General features: G+C 43.5%; 1 protein-coding gene across 1 annotated transcript in view; it reads left to right on the forward strand.

The window, feature by feature from the left end:
* ANAPC1 (anaphase promoting complex subunit 1) overlaps positions 1–21,447 on the forward strand; it is a 771,271-nt gene that overhangs the window by 140,982 nt on the left and 608,842 nt on the right. Inside the window, exons 8-9 of the mRNA XM_085611802.1 lie at positions 1,833–2,059; positions 20,342–20,548. Coding sequence (XP_085467928.1) covers positions 1,833–2,059; positions 20,342–20,548 — 434 coding nt within the window. The remainder of the gene's footprint in view (positions 1–1,832; positions 2,060–20,341; positions 20,549–21,447) is intronic.

Consider the following 21,447-nt stretch of genomic DNA (forward strand, 5'->3'; position numbering starts at 1 on the left):
CATTTTTCACATTTCTGTGAGGGGAGAACAATCTGTGAAACCATCTATGCTTAGTCAAGCCTGCAGGATGCACTTCCTCACTCATTGCATTTTTGTGCATTCTTATTTTACACTACCAATTTCACAGATCACAAGCTACCACTGGTTAGAAGAAAGCAAAACTGCAGCATTCGTGAATTAATGAGATAAAACACCAACTGTGTTATAAAACACTTAGTGTCCATCATTGATTGTAATCAAAGTGACTCTAAGGATCAGCTGTCTAGCTGGCTCCTTAGGCTAGTCAGTGATCCAGATTATGTTGGGATTGTAATAAAAGGTTTTCATGTTTAATGTGTGGTGTAAGCAGCCAAGAATGCCTGCTGTATGTGTATAGTGGTAAGACATTTTTAGAATGCTTTTACATTGCACAGTGGATGTTGCCACACTGTAGTGATGGGTCAGCCACCTTTTCCGTTGAAGCGGTAGCTTTTGATTTTCCTACAACTCTGGTCTCCCTAGAAGGATCTGCAGAAAATGTCTAACTCCTTTAACCTATGAGGGTATTGTTCGATATGTTTTTTGTGCAGTTCCTTGTGGGGCAAAAAAAGGTAAATTGAGATGAAGTAGGGTGGAGGTGGTGGGGCTGTGCTTGGGGGTAGGGGAGGGGTACATTTTATTTTTTCAATTGTAGCTTCTATATGACAGTTTGCCCTTGGCTACACCAAAAGGCGCTGAAAAGATTTATGCCAAATTTGACATGAATGTAGAACTTTGAACAGCAAGTGTGGGTTGGTGTAATTCAGTTCAGCACACCTTTGAATTTTTGTTTTACAAAAAGGTACTGTCGGCTTGACGGGTTAGCACACTTGTATTTCCTGGCTTTTAATTACTTGAACTGTCCTAGAACCCAAATTCAAAAAAGTGATTGGACAAGGAAGCTTTTCACTGTTGGTGCCCACTTTGGGTACGTAACATGAAGGTAGAAATTGGTGGCTAGGGTGGCGAAGTGAGCTAAAGAACGATGATGAATTCAACCCAGATCTGTGACTGGGGGTGAGTGTCTGAAAAGTTTCACCGCTCCGTCCATCACCTCCTTGTGTTTGCTTTAGCTGCCATTACAGGACATGGCGCTTTGTCCCTGCATCCAGAGGGAAAAGAAAAGATCCATATAGAAGATAGAGGGGGCTTTGCTTGATCCCTAGGTACACAGTTGGTAGGCCCAAAGGGACTGCCCTAGGCATTACATTCTAAAACACAAAATATTCATTGTCTGGATTTCCTAACGCTGTGACCTTGTTTGCAGGTCCCCCAAAAATTAATACAAAAATCAGGATTGCTGTCGAAGAAGCTCAGGTCTTGCAGTGAACCTGGGATGCACACTGTCTTCAGCCAAGTGTAGTATGAGTTGGCTGCCTGCCGGGGTTGGGCGCAGCGCCTTGTCTAAGGCTGAGGAATGGAGTCCATCTTAAAAAATTACAAAAAATGGGGGTTGCATACAGTGTTGCTCCTTGTGAATGTATTAGCTCATGGAAAAACATTTTGTTTCTTTCAAACTAGCAGTTTCAATTTGTTTCCCAGTTTTAAAATTCACTTCAAGGTTAGTCCCAGTGTTTTACGGTCAAAAATGCTATTTATGTGAGCCCTGGAGTAAACCTATGGTACCTTTACAATGTGGGAATGTAAAGTGGCTACTCGTGTTGGAGAGTTTTTTCTTGAGAGACATTTATATCATGGTGTTCATGGTTCCTAATATTTTCGATAATGGGCATCCAATTTTAGCTGATTATTTGCAACATGTCATAATTTTAGCTATTCAGTGGTAATAGTCTGTCAATGTTTTATCTTTGCAGGAGCAGAATGTGGTACTGAAGTTTCAAGATCAGTTGGGCACACCACAGCACACAGCAGCGAGCAGCTCTCTGACAGCCCACCTGAGAAGCATCTCTAGGGGAGACTCACCAGCTGTGTCGCCATTCCCGAATTATTCCTCCATTCATAGTCAGAGTAGATCTGTGTCTTCTCCTAGCATACATTCTCGCTCACACTCTCCATCTATATCCAGCATGGCTGCTCTGAGGTATGTGCTTCATTGTGGTATGGTGAAACAATGTTGGCCTTGATTTTAACTTGTGGGAGTTAGAAACACTGTAACGCTCATTCTCACAGTTACACAACTGTTAATGCTTCACCTTGAAATTATGATGCAGCGTATTGTTTTAATCTACAGTGAGCTGTTACCAAATCATCCCACATTTCTTCCATTTTTTTCCCATGAGGTAATGACGCAGGTGGAATTATCACACATCTTAAAATCCTCAAACTGCTGATAACTTTTTTTTTTTACTAGCCGAATCTGGCATTTTGAGGCATTCATGTTGAGGGCCTGTATCGTGAAAATGTCAAGTGTTACGCAGGAGTCAAAGTGTGTAGGTAGATGCAGAGCGGAAGAGAAGAGCGTTCCAATGTTAGGCACTAATGGAGAGTAAAGGTTGTAAAGATTGAAACTAGGTGTGAATGCAATAGTGCAAGAAGTCGAACTTGCCCCACAGAATTGGAGCACAGGTATAGACAATAGCTAGGAATGATGGGCAGGCCCCTGCATCTACTTTATTATAATATTTTGGAAGAAATATAGAATACAAGAGTGGAAAGGGAGCCATCAAATAGAAGATAATGAGAGAGCAGTTGTATGAAGTTTGGAGATGAAAGGGTTGAATGAGTTGAGCACAGATTAGCGAGTTAGTAAAAAGTTGGCAGGAAGGTCAAGAAGAGATGAGTGGTAATCATAGCAGAGTACGGGTGAAAATTACAGTTTTAGAGGATTGGAATCCTAAGAGAAGACACATTGTCTGAATGTTAATGATCATCCGGTGCATCAAACAGAGCCGATGTGATATAACAACCTGCATGTGTATAGAAAGATAGAGGAAGAAAGGGAGGTGAGATAAACAAAATTAAGCAGGAGAAAGAGGAATAATGATTTAAAAAAACACCTGATGGTGTGTTTTTACGCTTCAACGGTTTGAACGTTCAGATGCTTTCACTGGCGAATGATACACCTGAGCTTACTTAAATAGGCAGTGTAAGAAAAATAATGTTTCTAAGCATACCCAGTTAATAATGTTGGTTGTTTAACTAGACATTAAGTCATATTGTAAAACAAAACTGATCTTCGCATGCATCCTGTGTATAGTTTTTTGAACAGCGATAACAGAGCTAGAGAGCCTTGAAAAATATAAGAGCAATAAGAGCCTTATGGTACAATACAGGAACGTTTACAATGAAATTTACTGTTTTATTACGAGATGGGGGCTTCAGTTACTTTCTGAATTGCAGAAGAGCTGGCACAGATCTTATTTTGATAGGGATGTTGATATAATTCCAGGAAGAGAACTTGCCCTCCATGTCTTGGATATTTCAGTGATTTGAATCTGTATACTACCCTTTTCAGGTTAATCTCCTTGACTTGGATCATTGACCTGGATCCTTATGTCCTAGAACTTGGCAATCTTATTGCTGATGCTCTCATGTTTTTCTACCAACAGCTTACACCGATGGATGTTCTCGTGCTTGTTATCACTAAGTAGAAAATAGAGAAAGACCTCTGCTGGGTTTTGGTGCGCTTTCTGAGAATACAGTTTCCTGTTCTCATGCCAGAACACATGTATCCTACAAGGGTGTTGATTGTCTGTTCATACCGGTGCTTATTTCGCTTTATAGTACTTTGGAGTGAGGCTTTCATGGCTTTTCACTCTGTTTATTAAGAGATGGAGAAGGCTTCACAGTTGGTTCCTCTCCAGCTAATCCTTACTCTTCTGCCCTTAATTAGGCATCCTTGCCTTGTATCTTCTCAACTGACTTACCCAAACCTTTACAGTTCATATAACAGATTCCTTAGTTGGGCCTCTTTCTGTTCTATATTGGCTCTTGTTACTTTATTCTCGCACCCCAATTTGTTTTTTTTTTCTTGCGCTATACACTTTTTTTTTTTACCCTTTGTGTTGATCTGCAACTCAGTTATCCTGAAAACTAGTGATCACTTCTAGAAAGAGCTTCCAACCCCAAGAAGCTAATGCTAAGAAAGATCTGTGTCAGCAGTAAGATTTTTCTAGGTTCATTTGTCACAGTGACACTCACAAGTGCCTTCATATGCCAAGGGCTATGCTGGCTCTAGTATTCTGCTCTTTGAAAGCCAAACTGTGCTGTAGATGCACTCTGGTTTGAGAAGCATATTACCAGCAATGATTCAAGTGTTTATGATGAGCCACTGTATAGATACGACTGGTATTGTCCCAATCGACACACTGGTGTTGAGTAATCTAACATGGTGGCTTGACTCTGTCCTCTAGTGGGTCCTCAGATGCAGTTGGTCTGAGAGTCCTCTGTCGCTCCCTGCTTAGGTTAGTATCATTGTGCTGACAGGGGAGATAGAATAGAATAAGGCGGCTCATCAGCCTAGGGTGATGTGTACTCTTGGAATTGGTAATTCAAGTGAGATCCAGGTCAGGCAGCAAATGGTAGCATCTTCTAATTCCATTGCAATTTTCTTTGTACAAAATCTCTTTATGGTCGAAACATGAGAATTGGAAACATGTCCAATTTGCTAGAAGACTGTTCTGTGTCAGCATTGTAGCTGGGATGTCCAGATGTGCCTGAGGTGTGACCACATCTGTCTGCAGTTGCAGGACAGCCCATCAGTAAGGCTTGGGTGGGAAAAGTGGGTGGCTCTCAGGGGATCAGTGTAGAAGCATGGTATCCAACTCATAGGTGCAGATCATTTTGTTGAAATCTGGTCCACATTGGGAGTGCTCTGCAAGAGGATGAGGTCATTTTTGCCTTTGTGGGCCTAACCAGAAAAGGATCATTTATTGGAATGCAGCATGTAACGCTACTTTGATGCTGATTGAGTGGAGAAACCGAGAGTGAACATCTAGGATGGTGTGTGTGTTCCACCATACCAAATGCATTCACAATCGCTCTGTTTTTCACCTTATGGGGGACTCTGCTCTTTGTATTCCATTGCCTTCTTCACATTGGACTGGAATGCTTTCACTCGTCCTGACTGCTAGCGATCTTCATGCATTTTAAGGTCGTCAAGATAGGACCTGCTTCACACCATCACACCACAGGCAGCCGTCGTTATCTCTGCTTCAGCTTGTAGAAACAGCAAGTCTCCTTCTCCTTCCTCAATCCTGGGGACTACTCCATATGTTTCCACGGTGTTCCCAAGCACTACTTACACACAACATATATGATTAAAAGGATCAGTCATGAAGGACTCTATTTCTACAATGAGATCTAGTAGGCAGCCCACCCACTGGTGTTAAAAGAAAAAAATGCCATGTACCTCATAACTATTAATCAAGTACCACACCCACATTAATTGTGTCATGGACTGGTCTTGGGGACAGCAGTCACTATTAAAGGAGTACCACAGTTACTGTACCTCTATTATTGTTAGGCAGACTGTAGTATAGATACATCATAATACGTGTTACACAGGCCTTTTAGCATTGGAGAACATTTTGGGTCAACCAGAATGAGAAAATGAAAAGCAAAATGTCCTAAGGCCACTGTGACAGTGCCTTCTCTCTACAGTGGGACTTACGCCAGGAATGTGTGGAAAATCCTGTCTGTTTCCTGTTTTAGGTTTAAATAAAACCTCGTAAAAACCTACCAAACTGAAAATGTTCGGGTACATTTCAACTGTAAACCACTGTTTGTTGCCGAATAAGCATATATTCCAAGATGGCCGCCTCATCATATTGATAGTGGCATCCTTCTTGTAGTGGGTACTAAGACTCTTATTCTGTGAACATTTGTGGGGTCTGGTGTTGGAAAATGATTTACTAGATACTTGAGAGAAGAGGAATTAGGCTCAAAGTGGTACTAAATATCCAAACCTATTGCAACATGCTGTACACACTCTTTTATATAAACAACTTTGCATTACATTTTTGAGTCGCTTGAGCTGTCTGTCACAAGTTTAGTAGCACTTATGACGTATCAGTAAATGTATAGATACTTTATTATCTTGAAGCTCCCTGTACTGTTGTCGATTGCCTACAGAAATCATGAATATTTGAAACATGTCCCACATTCATGCATCTTTGATGAGTTTTGACTTCTGCCTTACATTTGCTAAACTGATATAAGAATGAACCTATTGGCACCTCTGCTATTCAGATACCAGATTACCAAGATTCTCTGGAAAATAGTGTTGCCCGATTTCTTGTATGTTGTTCTTACAGAGTGACGTGCTTGTGTGACATCTCTGACCAGTAGGTTTCAAGTTTGACTCTCTGCACGGTCATCTGAACCTCCCTTCCTTCTGAGGTAGACCCATTGGTTGCAAATAACTTGTATAATAGTAAAACCTGTTACCTGCAGCAGAAAAACAATACATAACAGTTAGACGTTAATTGAAATGATGTATCATAACAGAAATTGTTCAATGCAAAATATGATTTAGGAGCTAAATGTAAAACAGTTCCATTGTGGTGGGTGTGACATCACTCCACTGTCAGGAAAATGCACTTGTCACCTTGGACTGCAACATCCGTCCGGGATGGGCCATCCCTACTCTGCCTGAACCACCCACTGTGGGTTTTTATTTCCTTGTATGTCAGAGGTGTCTGGCTCCCACCGGTCACTTGGACTCACTTTGGTCTTTTATTTATAGTCATTATTTCACTTTCTCACTTTTATTTTAATTACAGATTTGTTTCCTTGTAGTGTGTGGAGGCAAGAAAGCTTGACCTCGTACACTGGATCTGCTGAGATCCAGTTTTCACTTTAATTTCTCCCTATTGCACCTCGCTCATTACTAGTGTGTTGGCTCAGGGACCGCTCAACTTGCTAGGTCAGGTGGGATAAAAGAGGTTCTAGTGGTGGTGGTGGTGGAGGGAGGCGTTTTGAGGGGAAGGCTGTCAAGGGGCCGTCTCGTGGTTCATTTGAGGGCTGTCCCATGGCTAGTGCAGCACGTCTGGGTGCCAGGATAGTGGAGTGAGTCCAGTGCCACTCAATACCCCACTCAGGTAGGCAAGGGCAGCAATAGTCCAGCCTTACACAGTGTGTGTTCTCCACCCTGATCATTACCATTAGGGAGGTCACCCCATCCCCCTCAGATTCCTACTCGGGTGGGGGGGGGGGGGGGGGGGGGGGGGGGGGGGGGAGGGGTTTTTCCGGTGTTCCCAGGCTACTAAGACTTCTATCCACAAACTAGCTATCAGGCATCTCTGTATCCCTCAGGCATCCTTCTGACGCAAGCTCTTTCTTCAGCCCTAATCCATTGAGTAACAGCCTTCACACATGTTCCCACCTCTGGCCCCTTTCGTGGACTTCTGGGCCATTGCTATTCGCCTCTTGGACAATACTTAGACTAGGTCTAAAAATTTAGAGCCTAACTTCTGGGTGCGGGGTCTCGGGTATAATCCGAGCAGGCAGACCTCTAGGGGACAAGTTAGGTAGCGCCCTAGTGTGGTATTTAGGGTCTCTGTTACCATCTTCCACGATGTACTCAGCCGTGGACAGCTCCAGGTTATGTGTACCTAGTCTGCATCCAGGTGTCTGCATGTAGATCACCTGTAGTCCATGGGGGAGGGGGTGGGGGGGGGGGTCATACAAGTCCTATGGATGTAATTTCATCGTGTTTATTTTAACTTTATATTCTTAGAGACTTTCTTAGGGTATGCCAGTATCTTACGCCACTCCGAGTCCGGTTATCCTGTTCCAGTGTCCCCCCCCTATATTTGTTGCAATGGGTTGCGGGCCATCTCTGATAGTGCTCTTTAAAACTACGCAGCTAAGAAGTACAACTCAAAATCAGGGGCACCCAGCCCTCCCTCGTCAAGTGGGCCCCAAAGAACCTCTAGTGATACCCTCTGGCGGCCCCTGGCCCATATCATCTCTCCAGGTTTTCAGCTACCGGAACCAAGAAACCAGCATTCCTTCCGGCAGATTATTTAAGAAGTAGAGCAATTTCGGGAGCATCATTATTTTAGAAAGTGAGTTCCTGGCCATAATTGTTAATTTGAGGTAGCCCAAGTAGGCGACAGATGACTGCAGCGAGCGAAGGGTTTTTCCCAAATCACCCTCCCGTAAGTCTTCCAGAGAATGAAATATTTGTATACCCAAATATTGAAAGGAGGATGGGGACCACACCAAGTCCAATGTGTAATCCAGAAGCCTCTGAGCGTCCGGTGACATGGGGAACACATATAATCTTTGTTTTATTAACCTGGAGGCCGGAAGCACTTTCAAATCCACCTAGAAGATGCAGTGCAGCCGCCAAGCCCATAGAGCCATCTGCTAGATAAAGTAGGAGGTCCAAATAATGTGTTCTCAGCCCTCGACCATTACACCCTGTGCCCACTCCCCTCAGGTGGAAAAATTCAGCCAGGGGTTTAATGGCCAGCTCGAGCAAGAAGGGGGCATAGTAGGCACCCCTGCCTGGTGCTCCTGTGCACATTGCATTGGGGGGGGAGAAGTTAGTACCCATTTTGACTCGTGTGGTTGGGGGAAGTATAAAGTGATTTGACCCAGTTAGCTCAGCGTTCTCCCGAACCCATCCGACGCATGACCTCAAACAAAAAATCCCAGTGTAAAAAGTCAAAGGTCTTCTTGAGGTCTACCGACATCAACATGGCCCTGGAACAGGACTGCACTCCCGTGTGGTATAGGGTGTGATACAGTTTCCTGAGATTTAGGGAGGTATTGCGGGTCGGTGTGAATCCGTTCTGATCGTTATGAATTAAAGTGGGTATATGAGGGAGCAACCAGAGGGCCAATACCTTACTAAGGATTTTGTAATCAATATTCAGCATCGCGAGTGTACTAAGGTCTGACGTTCGAGCCCCTTGGGTTTTGGTTTTGGAGAGTGGGATCATGACTGCATCTCGGGTGTTAGCAGGCAGTGTCCCAAGTCTTTAAGAGTTGGCATAGAGCAACTCCAGTCTCGGTGCCAGTGTCCCAGTGAATGTGGAGTAAAACTCCACAGGGAGGCCATCTGGGCCCGGAGTCTACCCATGGCCATTTGTTTAATAGCTGCTTGAATTTTCTGCACTGTTATTGGTCCTCCCCAACCCTCCTGGGGAAGCTTTCTTAGTGGCAAGTCGTCCAAAAAGGCAGTCTGGATCCATGGTATGAGCAAGTCTGGCCATTCATAAACCTTTTCATAATATCTTCGGAATTAAGCATTTATGGCCTATGGAGAATAGAGAGACTCGTCATTGCTCCTCTTAATGTGTGTTATGGGTGCTTCTCAGGATTCAAGCCAGATAAGCCAGACCAATAACTGCCTCCGCTTCCCTCGTCCTCGTGGGCCCTAGCTACATAGTTCTTGTAGTTGTGGCAGCATAGTATTTCTAGGGTGGCAATTATATTGTCTCAAGCCTCTTGCAGGCTATCTGCTGCAGATGCTTCAGTACTCAAAGTGTTATCCAGTTCATGCAGTTTGATATCTAGGACCCTAAGTTCCCCATTCAGCTTCTTCTGGACCCTGACTGAGAGCCCTAGGCAGTGACCCCGGACCACCACCTTGAACGTCTCCCACTCGACCAGGCTGGAGGACGCAGAACCCTGATTGTGTTCAAAGTATCCATAGAGTGCATCCTGCAAGAAGTCCCGGAAGCAAGGGTCTTCTAGAGACGATTGGTTAAGCCTCCACATGGGGATTTGGGGGCGTTTCCCAACAGGTTGGAGGCCCAACAGCAGAAGACTGTGTGGTCTGAAAGGGTGCGCCCTAATTATTCATTATACACCACAAATTTACAAAGCCTGAGTGAACTAACAAATTTATCTGTCCGGGTGTGTAATTTATAAATGTATGACTAATAAGAATAATCCTGTGTCTCCCCTTGTTGTACCCTCCAAGCATTTGCACACAATTAAAATCCCCAACAAATTGGAGGTCGTCGGTCATTAATGATGCCAGGGTGGCTAATAGCGAATGAAGGAAGACCATCTGATCTTGATTTGGGGCATAAATACTTCCCAGGGTTATATCCCTGCCCAATAGTCTACCCCTGATCAGGACATACCGGCTCTCTTTATCAGTGGAGGAGTGGTTGAGCTCAAATGGTGTCCCGCTCTGATGCACATCAGATTTCCCCGGGAAAAGTGGAGTATGAAGTGGCTTACAGATTGCCTCTATACATAATAAATGATAGAATGCACTCTGAAAGTCATCCTCATAAAGTTTGTGATGCTCAACGGCAATGTTTTGGCGTGCGACCCTGATGTGCACTCCTTCCGTGCATGTCAATGTAGGTCATAGAACTGGAGCCTGGTCAGGTCCCCCAAACAGGATGCACAACCATCAAGGTAAAAATGATACTATAGTCATAATCTAGTTTAAACGTTACTTCCTCTTCAATTCAAGTAATCCTTTTTAATGCATGGCTTTTCGTGTTCCAATATTACAAACAACAAGTTCATAGAGTTTCCATTCCAGGCTTTTCTCAGCAACACAGGGGGGGTTCAGTATTCCTCAAACGTCAACATGGATGTTGTATCCCCATTGCATTTCGGGCGGCTGCCCTTCGTCAGGTATAACGGTGATGTAAAAAAAAAAAGCATCATAACCAACAGTGTCCTATGCATTTGAAAAAATGCTCTTTTGTTTCTTTAACAACCACATTCATAATGTTCCAATTAAACCTTCCACTGAATGTATCCAACGAATACAATAACTCCACAATACAGGCATATATGAGATGATTAAACTTGAATAAATGTTGTAAACCAATATCGCTTTGATTAACCTAAACAATGAGTGCCAAAACAATTGTGGAGCAAACCAAGTACGTGAAACAAATGGCATACCCTTGTGCTCATGCTAAATAACTGAGAAACCTGCTCTGTGCCTGAAACACCCCGTGAAAATAAACACAAAACGTGCCTGTTAAAAACATAGTATTAAAAACTTGCGCCATGGCACGAATATGGTTAAAAGTATTAATATAATTACACCATGAGCTAAAACTCTCAATTTACCTGTAACTTTGAAACTGAACTGAAATTAACCTATCCATCGCGAATGCTCTGTTGGTCACGCAGGTGAGCCAAATGCTCTTAAATTATAAGAGTGCATTAGTGCTGGTTACGTGACTCAAGGCTAACCAGTGTAGAGAAATGAAGCGAAAAAAATTCTCTGTTTGTTTGTACCGTGCGCATTGTGACACTGAATAAACAAAATACACATGAATAGTCCTAGATAAATCCTTCATCACCTAGGCAACATTGAAGTAAACAAACAAAATGTTTAACAATGGCAACAAATAAAATCTCAAAGTCCTAACAACACATAAAGAAACAATTGATGTCCACATATGTATATAGTTACTGGAACATTAACAATTCTTTGTAAATATGGATATGTATCCAATGTTTGCCGATTTAGATTACTGTTGGCCTTTAAGTACATGCGACTGTGATCAAAATGAACCTCCTGTGCTGCATACACTAAAAAAATGTAACTGTAATCTTGACAATCCTGTTTACTGACACATTAAACACCAAGCAAGGGTGCAAACTATACTGAGGACAGAAAACAAACTGTAGTTTTATACATAATAAATGATAAAATACACTACAAAAGTCAACCTCATAAAGTTTGCTCACCGGCAATGTTTTGGCATGCGACCTTGATGCGTGCTCCGTCCGTGCACGTTAATGTATGTCATAGAACTGGCCTCTCCATCTATAATCAGGCGATGAATATCTTCTCTGGTAAGGTGTGTCTCTTGTAGCATGGCTATCTGCACTCCTTGCCTCGTTAAATATTCATGCATGTTGTGGCTTTTGGAGGCTGAACCCATTGTCCGGCTATTCCAGGACAAGAGGTGCAGTGGGTGGTGTTGTCCTTAGATTTAAATGTGTGTGGTGTATGGTCCACTCAGACCACTCCGGCCCCCTCTGCACTCCCCCCATCTCAACATGTAGAGTGTGAAAAATAATAACAATCCCCAACTAGTAACTCCCGGTCCCAAGAGCGGGCCAGAAACGAGTGGCCGCCCAAATTTAAAACATATGAACATAATCCACAGAGTGTATCTACCAGTCTACTGGCAAGGGTCTACCTAGGAGGGAGTGGGCTGCAGTGTTTAAACATTGCCAATGTGTCACTCCGGGTCTATACAAGGCCATATTCCGGGCACTTAGCCCAGCCCCAGAGTCGACATTAACGCTAACGCCGTCCCGGATCCCACGCAAACCAATATTACTTTACATATTTATTGGTCCCGAGGCAGAAGCCCCTGCCAACTCTGTAACTTACAGTGCTTAGAGGTTCCCACCTTGAGGCTCTTCTCAACAACCAACTTCCATAGAGCCAGAGGCAACAGTTATATAATCAGGTCTTTACCAAATTGCGGTGTCACCAGAGAAAGGACAGTACCATCAACTTGGGAAGATTCCTATTTTGAGAGCACAGATTTGTGTTCATAAGGTGTATCAGTTTCCGAGTACGACCTCTGCATCATCACAAGTTCTGCCACTGCCTGGAGAGCAGCGGCGCCATTCCTGCTTGGTTTGTGATACAGATGGCCTCTTCAGGGTCCTGCCGCATGAGGCTCCATGAGTGCGTTTCTTCGATCTGCCCTGAGAAGCTCCAAGTTTAGGTTGTGGTTTCAGGAGTGCTGATCCAGTTCTGTAGGTTTGCAACAAGCCCCAAGCCGCACCTGGGTCTTTGCAGAAGTGTGGCCCCAACCAACATTATCCATAGCTGGGCTGGGAACTTCAGGGAATATTGTATCCTCTCATCAGGAGGGCCGTCTTGACCTCCAGAAAGGAGGCTTGTTTGGTCTGTACGGCAGCAGTGAAGTCTGGGAAGACTGACACCTTGCTATTGGCCACTGTGAAGGCCCTACCCCCCTCCCCGATTCGTGCCCTCTGCAGGATAACATCTCAATCTTTGTAGTGGAGCAGTCTACCCACCAACGTGTGGGGGAGGCACCCCGGGATCAAGGGGCGCGACGGCACCCTGTGAGCACGTTCAAGTGCAAGAAACGGCGACAGGACCTCCGGTGCAACCTCCGTTTGTAGCCTGTGTTCGCCATATCGTTACTCTCTGTACCTTAAGGGAGCCCCACCACTCTGATATTGTTTCGTCTATTATGTCCTTCCTGGTCTTTTACTCGCCGTTCAAGGACCGCACTCTATCAGTGAGTTCTGTCATCTAGCAAGTCAGTGCCTGGTATTCGGGCCCCAATTTCCCCCATTTTGGTTTCTACTCCTTTGATGCGTTCTGCCAATTTGTGGTGGTCTGCCTGTAGCAGGCCCAGGAATACTGAAACTCTGCTAATATCCTGCTGAAGGGTAGACTTGGTATCAGCAATAGCAGCAAGGATTTTGTCTAATTGGAGGTGTATTGGACCCAATGGGGGATCCAGGTTCCTGGGTTTCTTCAGTTGGGGGCAGGGGTGAGCTCTCAGATCTAGTGTGGCCCGCATGTTTTGTGCTTGATTTCCTCATCTGTTTTGGCCATGTAAGTCCTCCCTCAGATATTTGGGTTGTCGGTCACAAGAGTATCTGATGTGGATGCCCGTGTACAGGCTTCTAGGTGGGGTGTGTGGAATAACTGTTCAGCGTTGGACTGGTCACAGAGATGTCTCTTTGGTCTGGGAGAGGGACACTTGGCCTCAGATGAGGGTGGTTTCTTCAGCCCCGTCGATGGACAAGAGTACCCGAGTCTGTGGTGGACCCACTCCAACCATGGAGGCGGTAAGGTCTGTACGGATACCTTGTCCGCAGCCAGCCTGGGCAATGTGATAGTACCTGGTATGTCCCTGAAAGTTTTAACAACTGCATGTATGTGTGCCACTGCTCACGACCCATTTCACAGGTTGGCTAAGGATGAGCTAGTCCATGCAGTGGCCCAACGATGCTTGCGCAAAAAAGAAGGCGGGGGTCCACAGTGGGTCCAAGCAGTGTTTGTCTGCCGCCTCAGTGTCCCGCCCAAGTCTGTGGTGCGGGCCATAAGGTCTTGACCGAGGAGATGAGGCACGCAGGGATGGCAATTGGGGTGAAGCAGGGGGGGTGTTTGGTGAGGTGTACAGTCACCCAGGTCCATTGGGCCTAGCGAGAGGCTTTCCCTGCACAGCCCCCCACGATGAGGATGTTTAAGTTCCAGTGGGCACAGTGTTGCCTCACAAAGACCTCATGAGGGGTAGTTACAATGGGCTTTCTTACATTGCTGCTGTCTCAACTGGGGGTTTCCTGGGCATCGGCAGGTCCCTAGGGTGCCTCCACGTCTGGATGCCCTATATCCTCTAGTCTCGGGGAGGGGGGGAGGGGGGGGTGGAGAAAAAGGGAAATAAGGGACTGGAATATTGGAGTAGCCCACACCCTTCCAACTTTGTCCTGCAGTCTCCCCTCTATAGGGCCTCGACATAGGCCCGTGACCCTCAATGAGGCTGCCTGTCACCTTCCGACTTCAGCACTCCCTCAGTGCTGCACGCCGGCCGGCCTTTTTTCGGAATATGGGACTCCCATGAGCCCACCTGTATTGTCGCTATTTTCGTGTAGTTTGTGGTGGCTCCGGGCCGCATATGTCACAGGATTAGTGCTGGGCCAGCGCGGATCGTATGTCCACAATCTTCGGCTCGCTGGCCACGCTCCCCACCCACCCTTTCTTAATAAGTGTATCCCTTAGGTTATTAGCTCAGCAGCTGCTAAAAAAACTGCTTAAAGGCTTTTAAAAGTTTACCTAATCAACACCAGTCATTCCCTAAACATATAATGAGATCCATGACTGAAATCCAGATGCTGTGTTTCTTCCTGAGACTTGGTTAATGTAAGGCTCTGCATCCATGATTGCAGAAGCTATCCCTACCTGTTTTTTCTATATAGCATCTCAACCAGGAGAAAAGAAATGGAGACAGTTTTGCCATTATTTTTAATCAAGCCTTTCATTGCTCCATTACAACTATTTCTAATATTATAAATGCAGAGGCTTTAATTTATCATTAAAGCGGACTCCAAATTATACTTGATTCTGCCCACTAATATATAGAATACCGGGCTGTGCTGCCTCATTTGGTAAAGATGTAGTGGAGATGCTTTCAAAAAGAACAATTGATGGACAGAATGCAGAACAATGTCATATATTCACCCCAGTACAGAGATCTGGGCCTAAATCTATAGTTTTTTTGCTCACCATGCCATTCCAGTTTGGACCCAGCCATATGCAAATCAGTCTTGACCCTGCTCCCAATGGGAACAGTCCAGCCCGAACTGCCAGGCCAGGTCCTCTCTGGACTGGAAACAAGCATCCTAGGACCACTTCCAGGCTTTCAGCCCTCATCAGCCAGGATAGCTTGACTCCAGTGGCATGGGGAGCACGGGACCCACGTCTGGGCACACCCGTCCCACTCGGGGTGACAAATGCAAAAAGAACAATTGATGGACAGATGCAGTACAATCACATGGGGATGAATGTTTGCATTGTCCAGCATTCCATCCATCAATTGTTTCTGTTGCATATGTCGCCCCAAGTGGGAAGGGTATGCCCAGACGTGGGTCCCGTGCCCACTACACCACTGTATTCAAGCTAGCTTGGCTGATGAAGGGTGATGCCCTGAAACTGGTCCCAGGATGCTTGTTTCCGGTCCAGGGAGGACTTGGCCTGGCAGTTTGGGCTGGACTGTTCCCACAAGGAACAGGGTCAAGACTGATTTGCATATGGCTGGATCCAAACTGGGGTTGTGTGGTGAGTAAAAGAATGATGGATTTAACCCAGATCCTAGTGACTGGGGGTGAATTTTTGCATTGTCCAGCATTCCGTCCATCAATTCTGTCTGTTGCATAAGTGGAGATGCTTTCACCATACATGATTATAACCTCAACATTTAGGATCCTAGGAGACTTGAATCGTTACACTGATGATGTCTTTGATGGACTGGGAAATCAATTCTTATAGGATATATTCTCTCAAAATCTATCTCAAATAGTCTCATGCAACACGCATGTTGCAGGCCACACCATTGACCTTATTTCACCAACGCTGGCAATGTCAAATGTACTACCCCAGTACCTCTAAATTGTAATGACCATCTAGCATGTCCATCTCTCCATTTGAGGCCTGACCATAAATAGCAATTGTGTGGCAGCCACCTCGATGTATAGACCTTAGCACCAGATAATATGAGAACTCTTTTAACTCAACCATAGCTGTAAATAAGCCACAGCTGACTGGCAACATTGAGGTGAATTCTGAATTCTACCATGACTGGCTCACTTTGGCCCTTTGCATCGTAGCTCCCCTGACAAGAGAAAATGCATATCACTGAACAAGTCCCCTCCTTGGTTTAACATAAGCCTTATGTCTCTTAAAAGAAAATGTCATCAACTTGAAAGAAAACGGTGCAACGACCTCTGTGAGACAGATAAAAATGTACATCGCGTAGCCATTATAAAATACCATAAAGGAATCAGATTGACTATATCAAATTTCTGCACCAATAAGATTGAATTTGCTGGAAATGTCTCTAAAGAAGTATTCACAATTGTGAAATGTATGACTCAGCCCACTTCCTTGATTTAGAAGAGTTTTCATTCAGAAGCTGTGTGCAATTCACTTGCTTCCTATTTCAAAAGGAGAATTCTTTACATTCAAAATTCTTTCACCACCTCCCTAAGTCCATGTCGTATTAGCCTGCAACCCAATGATTCTCCAGGTCTTGGAGAATTCACATTAATTCCATCTTCAGAAATGATTAATATTATTCATAAATGTAATTCTGGTTCTCGAAGAAACCCCAGTCTCCCTTTGTTTCTTAAGTTAGGGGCCTGCATGATTGCTTCTGTTCCCTTTAACATTCTTAACTCTTCCATTCTACAGCTTTATTACCCGATACCTGCAAATCAGCCCAAATCTTTTCAAGAAAAGTAATGCTGACCCCAATATTCCTATGATTTATAGAACAGCATCTTTGTTTCCAACTCATGCAAAGGTGCAAGAAATGCATATCAATCCTCCATTGTCTTATCCTTGTTCCTTGAAACTAACAACATATTAGATGTCTCAGAATGTGGTTATCATTCTTCTTGCAGCATGGAATCAATCCTTCTTTCGGTATCTTTCGAATCCATATCACATCCCATCCTCATTCAGAGGAACATCTTCCTTTGTTCCCAAGGCCTCTGTCTCTTTAAATTGTGGAGTGCCTTAGAGGTCATCTCTGAGCTCACTCCCTTAACTTCTATATGACCCATATGGGAATCCTGATCCGGGGCTTTGGATTGAAGTGTGTCTTATGCAGAAAGGCACATAGTTGACATGATTGATTGTCTCTTTGGCAAATGACAACGATTTGGGCAACAAAGATTTAAGCATCCTAGATGAAAGAGACTTATCACCGATAAGATTGAATTACTTATTTTTGGGAACAGAAGACAGTCTTGGAAAGATCCCTGGTGGTCGTACAAACTTGGCTCACCTCCTTCATCCTCAGAAGTAGTTGGACGTTTTGGGTAACATTCAACAGTCAACTTTTCTTTAAACACCAAATTCATACAGTCGCATTCACCTGTTTTAGGCTACTTTAAACTCTTCACAAACTGCTGGACTTCCTTCACATTAGGGATAAAAAGACGTGCCCCATGCCCTAAAACCTCCAGACTGTATTACTTAAATTCACAGTACCTGGGTGTTAAAAAAGACATATTAACAATCTTGTACAGAATTTAGCATGCATATTATTACATCATCTCTCCAGACAGACATTGTTGGATTTAATCCAAATGAAAGGAATTCCAGAGGCCCCCTATAGAAAAAAGGATCCAATTCAAGACTCTCATCCATAGAGCAGTACACAACTCTGGTTCATACAGTCTTCAGAAACTGTTCAAGTTTCATTTGCCATTTAGAATACTCAAATCTCTTTAAGTTTCTTCTGCGTTTTTCCCTCAAAATGTTGTGCTATCTGGAGGGGAGGCTGCCCTGCATCAGTCACAGGAGCTAAACTTTCGAACAAACTCCCATTAACTCTTTGTGGTGCAGTCGATCGTTCATAAATCTTGAAAAATGTTTACAACTTGGCTTTTTACGAATAACTAAATTCCTCCTTGCTCTTTGTTACCTCTTTCTTTGAGCATTAGTAGTACTTTATGAATCACAATTGCACAAATGCAGAATTGTTTTCAAGAATACAAATTCCATCATATTGAACAGTTACAATAAAATTCCTTTGAACAGCTATATTGTCAAGTTGCGTTGTCTGCTGTCCACAAAATCTTGAATCGGTCCACTAAGAAGAAATAAATCACTGTGATTTTCGTTCCATTTACTTTTTCATTGGCAGTAGGTTTAGTGACAACTTAAAGAAAAGTGTTGGTTCAGTTTTGTTTGAACCTTGCAATATTTCCGGCCATAAAGTCATTCTGTTGGACAAACTTAGGTTTAAATCCATTTTTAGCTTCAATAATAGCACCTTTTTTTGGCATAACTTAAACTCTGTGAAATACTTTCATTAAACTATATGCGTAATTTCAGGCTCTTTACAGTATGTTTTTATAATTTGGCATAAAAAAACTGCTTAGTGTTTTGTGTCATGGTAAATATGGCATGGTTGACCATAAGAGTCTTAAGGGCCTGATGTACAAAGAGAGTTAGCATTCACGAACCCCTTGATTCGGTAGAGTAGAGAGTTTGTGAATGATAATAACCTTTTTGAAATGTGCTAAGCACATTGAACTACTTGAAAATCTTTCCAGAATTGTTAAATGGGTCTGTGAAATGAATTGGAATCGCTATTTGCCAGTAAATTGCTAAGGGAGTCCTTCCAAATACCTATTCCTTAAGGTATGTATTCATATTTTGCGACCAAAATCCGATCGCATAGCATTAATACTCCACCCACTCAAAGAAGGTGATAAGCCAGCCACAAAGGGTAAGCGATCCCCAAGGAATACCTTTCCATTTGTGAATGTTGACAAATTTATTTTTGTTTTTTTAGGAATAGGCAGTGATACATTGGGTATCTGTAACAGTTCATTTTTTATTCTTAAATTAATTCTGTTTTACTTCAAGGATTTTTTTGTATCCATACAAGATTGATTTATTGACATGGTAGTCTGCTGACCACCAACAGGTCACAATCAGTGTGATTATGACCAATTTCAGTGGGTCGCAATTTTTCGCCAACCTCAGGAATATTGATGAGGTAGGTTGAATTGCAATCCACTACAATTCTGTATTTCGTGAGCCGACCTATTAGTACATAGAATGGTTTGCAAAATACTAATGTATTTGGTAGAGATTGGTGCGCAAATTGAGACCACTTTTAAAGAATCTATTATGATGTTTTCCAAATAAAAATAACAATTTGCAAATTAAGGGTCGTAATTTGCAATTTTTTATGTGTAATCTTTGTACCTGAGGACCAAAGTGAGAAGTTAGTTTCATAAATAAGCAACCACTGTGATTCTTACAATTTATTATAATAATGGGAATTGTAAACGGTTGTGTTTACAAAGATTCGAATTTCCTGATTATGAGATGTGCGGTACTGCAGATGTGGTAATTTGCCACCCATAAAAAAAACGATGCTGTGCCGTAATGCCCTGCCAGTACTATTCAATTTTATGACTGTATCAACAGAGAATGGGGAAAAAGTGAGGAGCTGTTTTTATTTCCTTCTCCATGGAGATTATCAGTCACATTTACCACCTGCAGTGAGTAAGTAGTACATGTGAGTGGGGAGTGGTGGGGCGGGAGGGGAGGCCAGGGAATACAGCAGTCTGCAGCTATAGATGCTTCCCCTGTGCTGTGATTGAATGACGGGGGAGAGGGGGGAATGCAGGAAAACCGGTCTGAGCAGCAGTGCAGTCCATTCCCAAGTGATTTTGCCTGCCATATTTTCTGGCCCGTATAATCAGTTATGTTCTTCCTGTACTTGGCAAATCTGGGTGCAGGACCTGCCCTCTCATGATTGAGCAGAATCCCTCGTAAGGATTCTGCTCTCCTCCACATATAATCAGGGCCCAACTGTGATCCACTCTACCAACACATAAATCAAATGATTTTCACTGGTTCATTACCTCAGTTATTGATCAGTGACCTGCTAAACTGGAACATTTCAGTAGACTAGGCCTATAAACTGTTACTACATTTCAGTAACTATTACTTTTCATATTATCGATGCTTTTAATTTTATTTTTTATTTGTTTATATCTTACTCATTTTCAGCTGTCCTTTACCGTTAGACATGGAACTTACAAAAAACAGAAACTAACTGTGGAACTGGCAATATGCAGTACTTAGCTGTATTAAATTCTCCTTTTTATAAAATAAAATTACATCCATGTAGAGAACTCTCTTAAAACATCACTGAAGATTTTCTTCTTTTCAATATTCCAGCCGTTCTCATTCTCCCGCGTTGGCTGTGCACAGTTTTGCAGGAGTGCAGCGGTTCAACTTTTCCTCCCACTCTCCCTCACCAAAGAGACTGAGCGCTTCACACTCGCCGAATAGCACCTGCAGCGACTTCCAGGGAGCCGAAGCGGAGCCAATCGTCCCAGAGCTCTGCTTGGACCATTTGTGGACAGAGAGTAACCCAGCCACAAGGTATGTATTCCTGTGATGGCAAATGTATTCTTGTTACATTTTCAGCCCTCTTGTTAATGTGCTTTGCTTGTTCAGGCACACACATTACTGTCTCAGTTGGTGCTTCTCTTTATTAGATGGTAGTCTCTGGCAGAGGTAATTGTCTTTTTATTTTTTTCTTCAAACTATTGTTTTGTTTTGTACTCATCAACATTAACATCCTGCAGAACTCATAACGTAGGCTATCCAAAAGTTAGCATATCCCGCTTCCGGAAAGACTTACTTCAATTACATTGTATGTCTGACTAACCATATCTTATCAAAAAATGAGAATTATCGTGCCTAAGCTAACAAGGGTTACGAGCCATGCACTGATATAGTAGTCCTCCAATTGGATCAATTTTTCTGGCTGTTATTGGATGCTTACAGCATTTCAGAACCATAGAGTCCATCTGTAGGAACCCGGGTTCACCAGGCCCTATAGGCGGTAGCGTGGCGCGAGCCGGTCGGGCAACCAGAGGGCTATGTGTTAAGCAACCATACACCACACGCTTCTCATGGACTAGAGTCACACACAATAAGGGACGCCACACCGTTTAAATTATGCAAATACTTCAAGTTTATCCAAGTATAGCTGGTCAGATGCAGTTCAGGAAATAACAAGGTAATACATGAATCATAATACCGTTGTGACATTACATTCGACACTCTGGGTGATATCTATGCAGTGCCTAACCTTGTTCTAGCGCCGTGTGCGCTTACGTAAAGTCTTTCCCTGAACCGGCCGTCTAACTAAGCGTAATACTTGAAAGGGGACACATTGGGTTCACTTAACATGGCGCCTGTAGAACTGAGCGCTCCTCGTGATCAAGGGCCCCTAGTACTGTGAAGCAAGGCATATAAACATAGCGCTACGCGCA

This window comes from Triturus cristatus, chromosome 6 (genome assembly GCF_964204655.1).
Source record: "Triturus cristatus chromosome 6, aTriCri1.1, whole genome shotgun sequence".
Classification (NCBI taxonomy): Eukaryota; Metazoa; Chordata; class Amphibia; order Caudata; family Salamandridae; genus Triturus; species Triturus cristatus.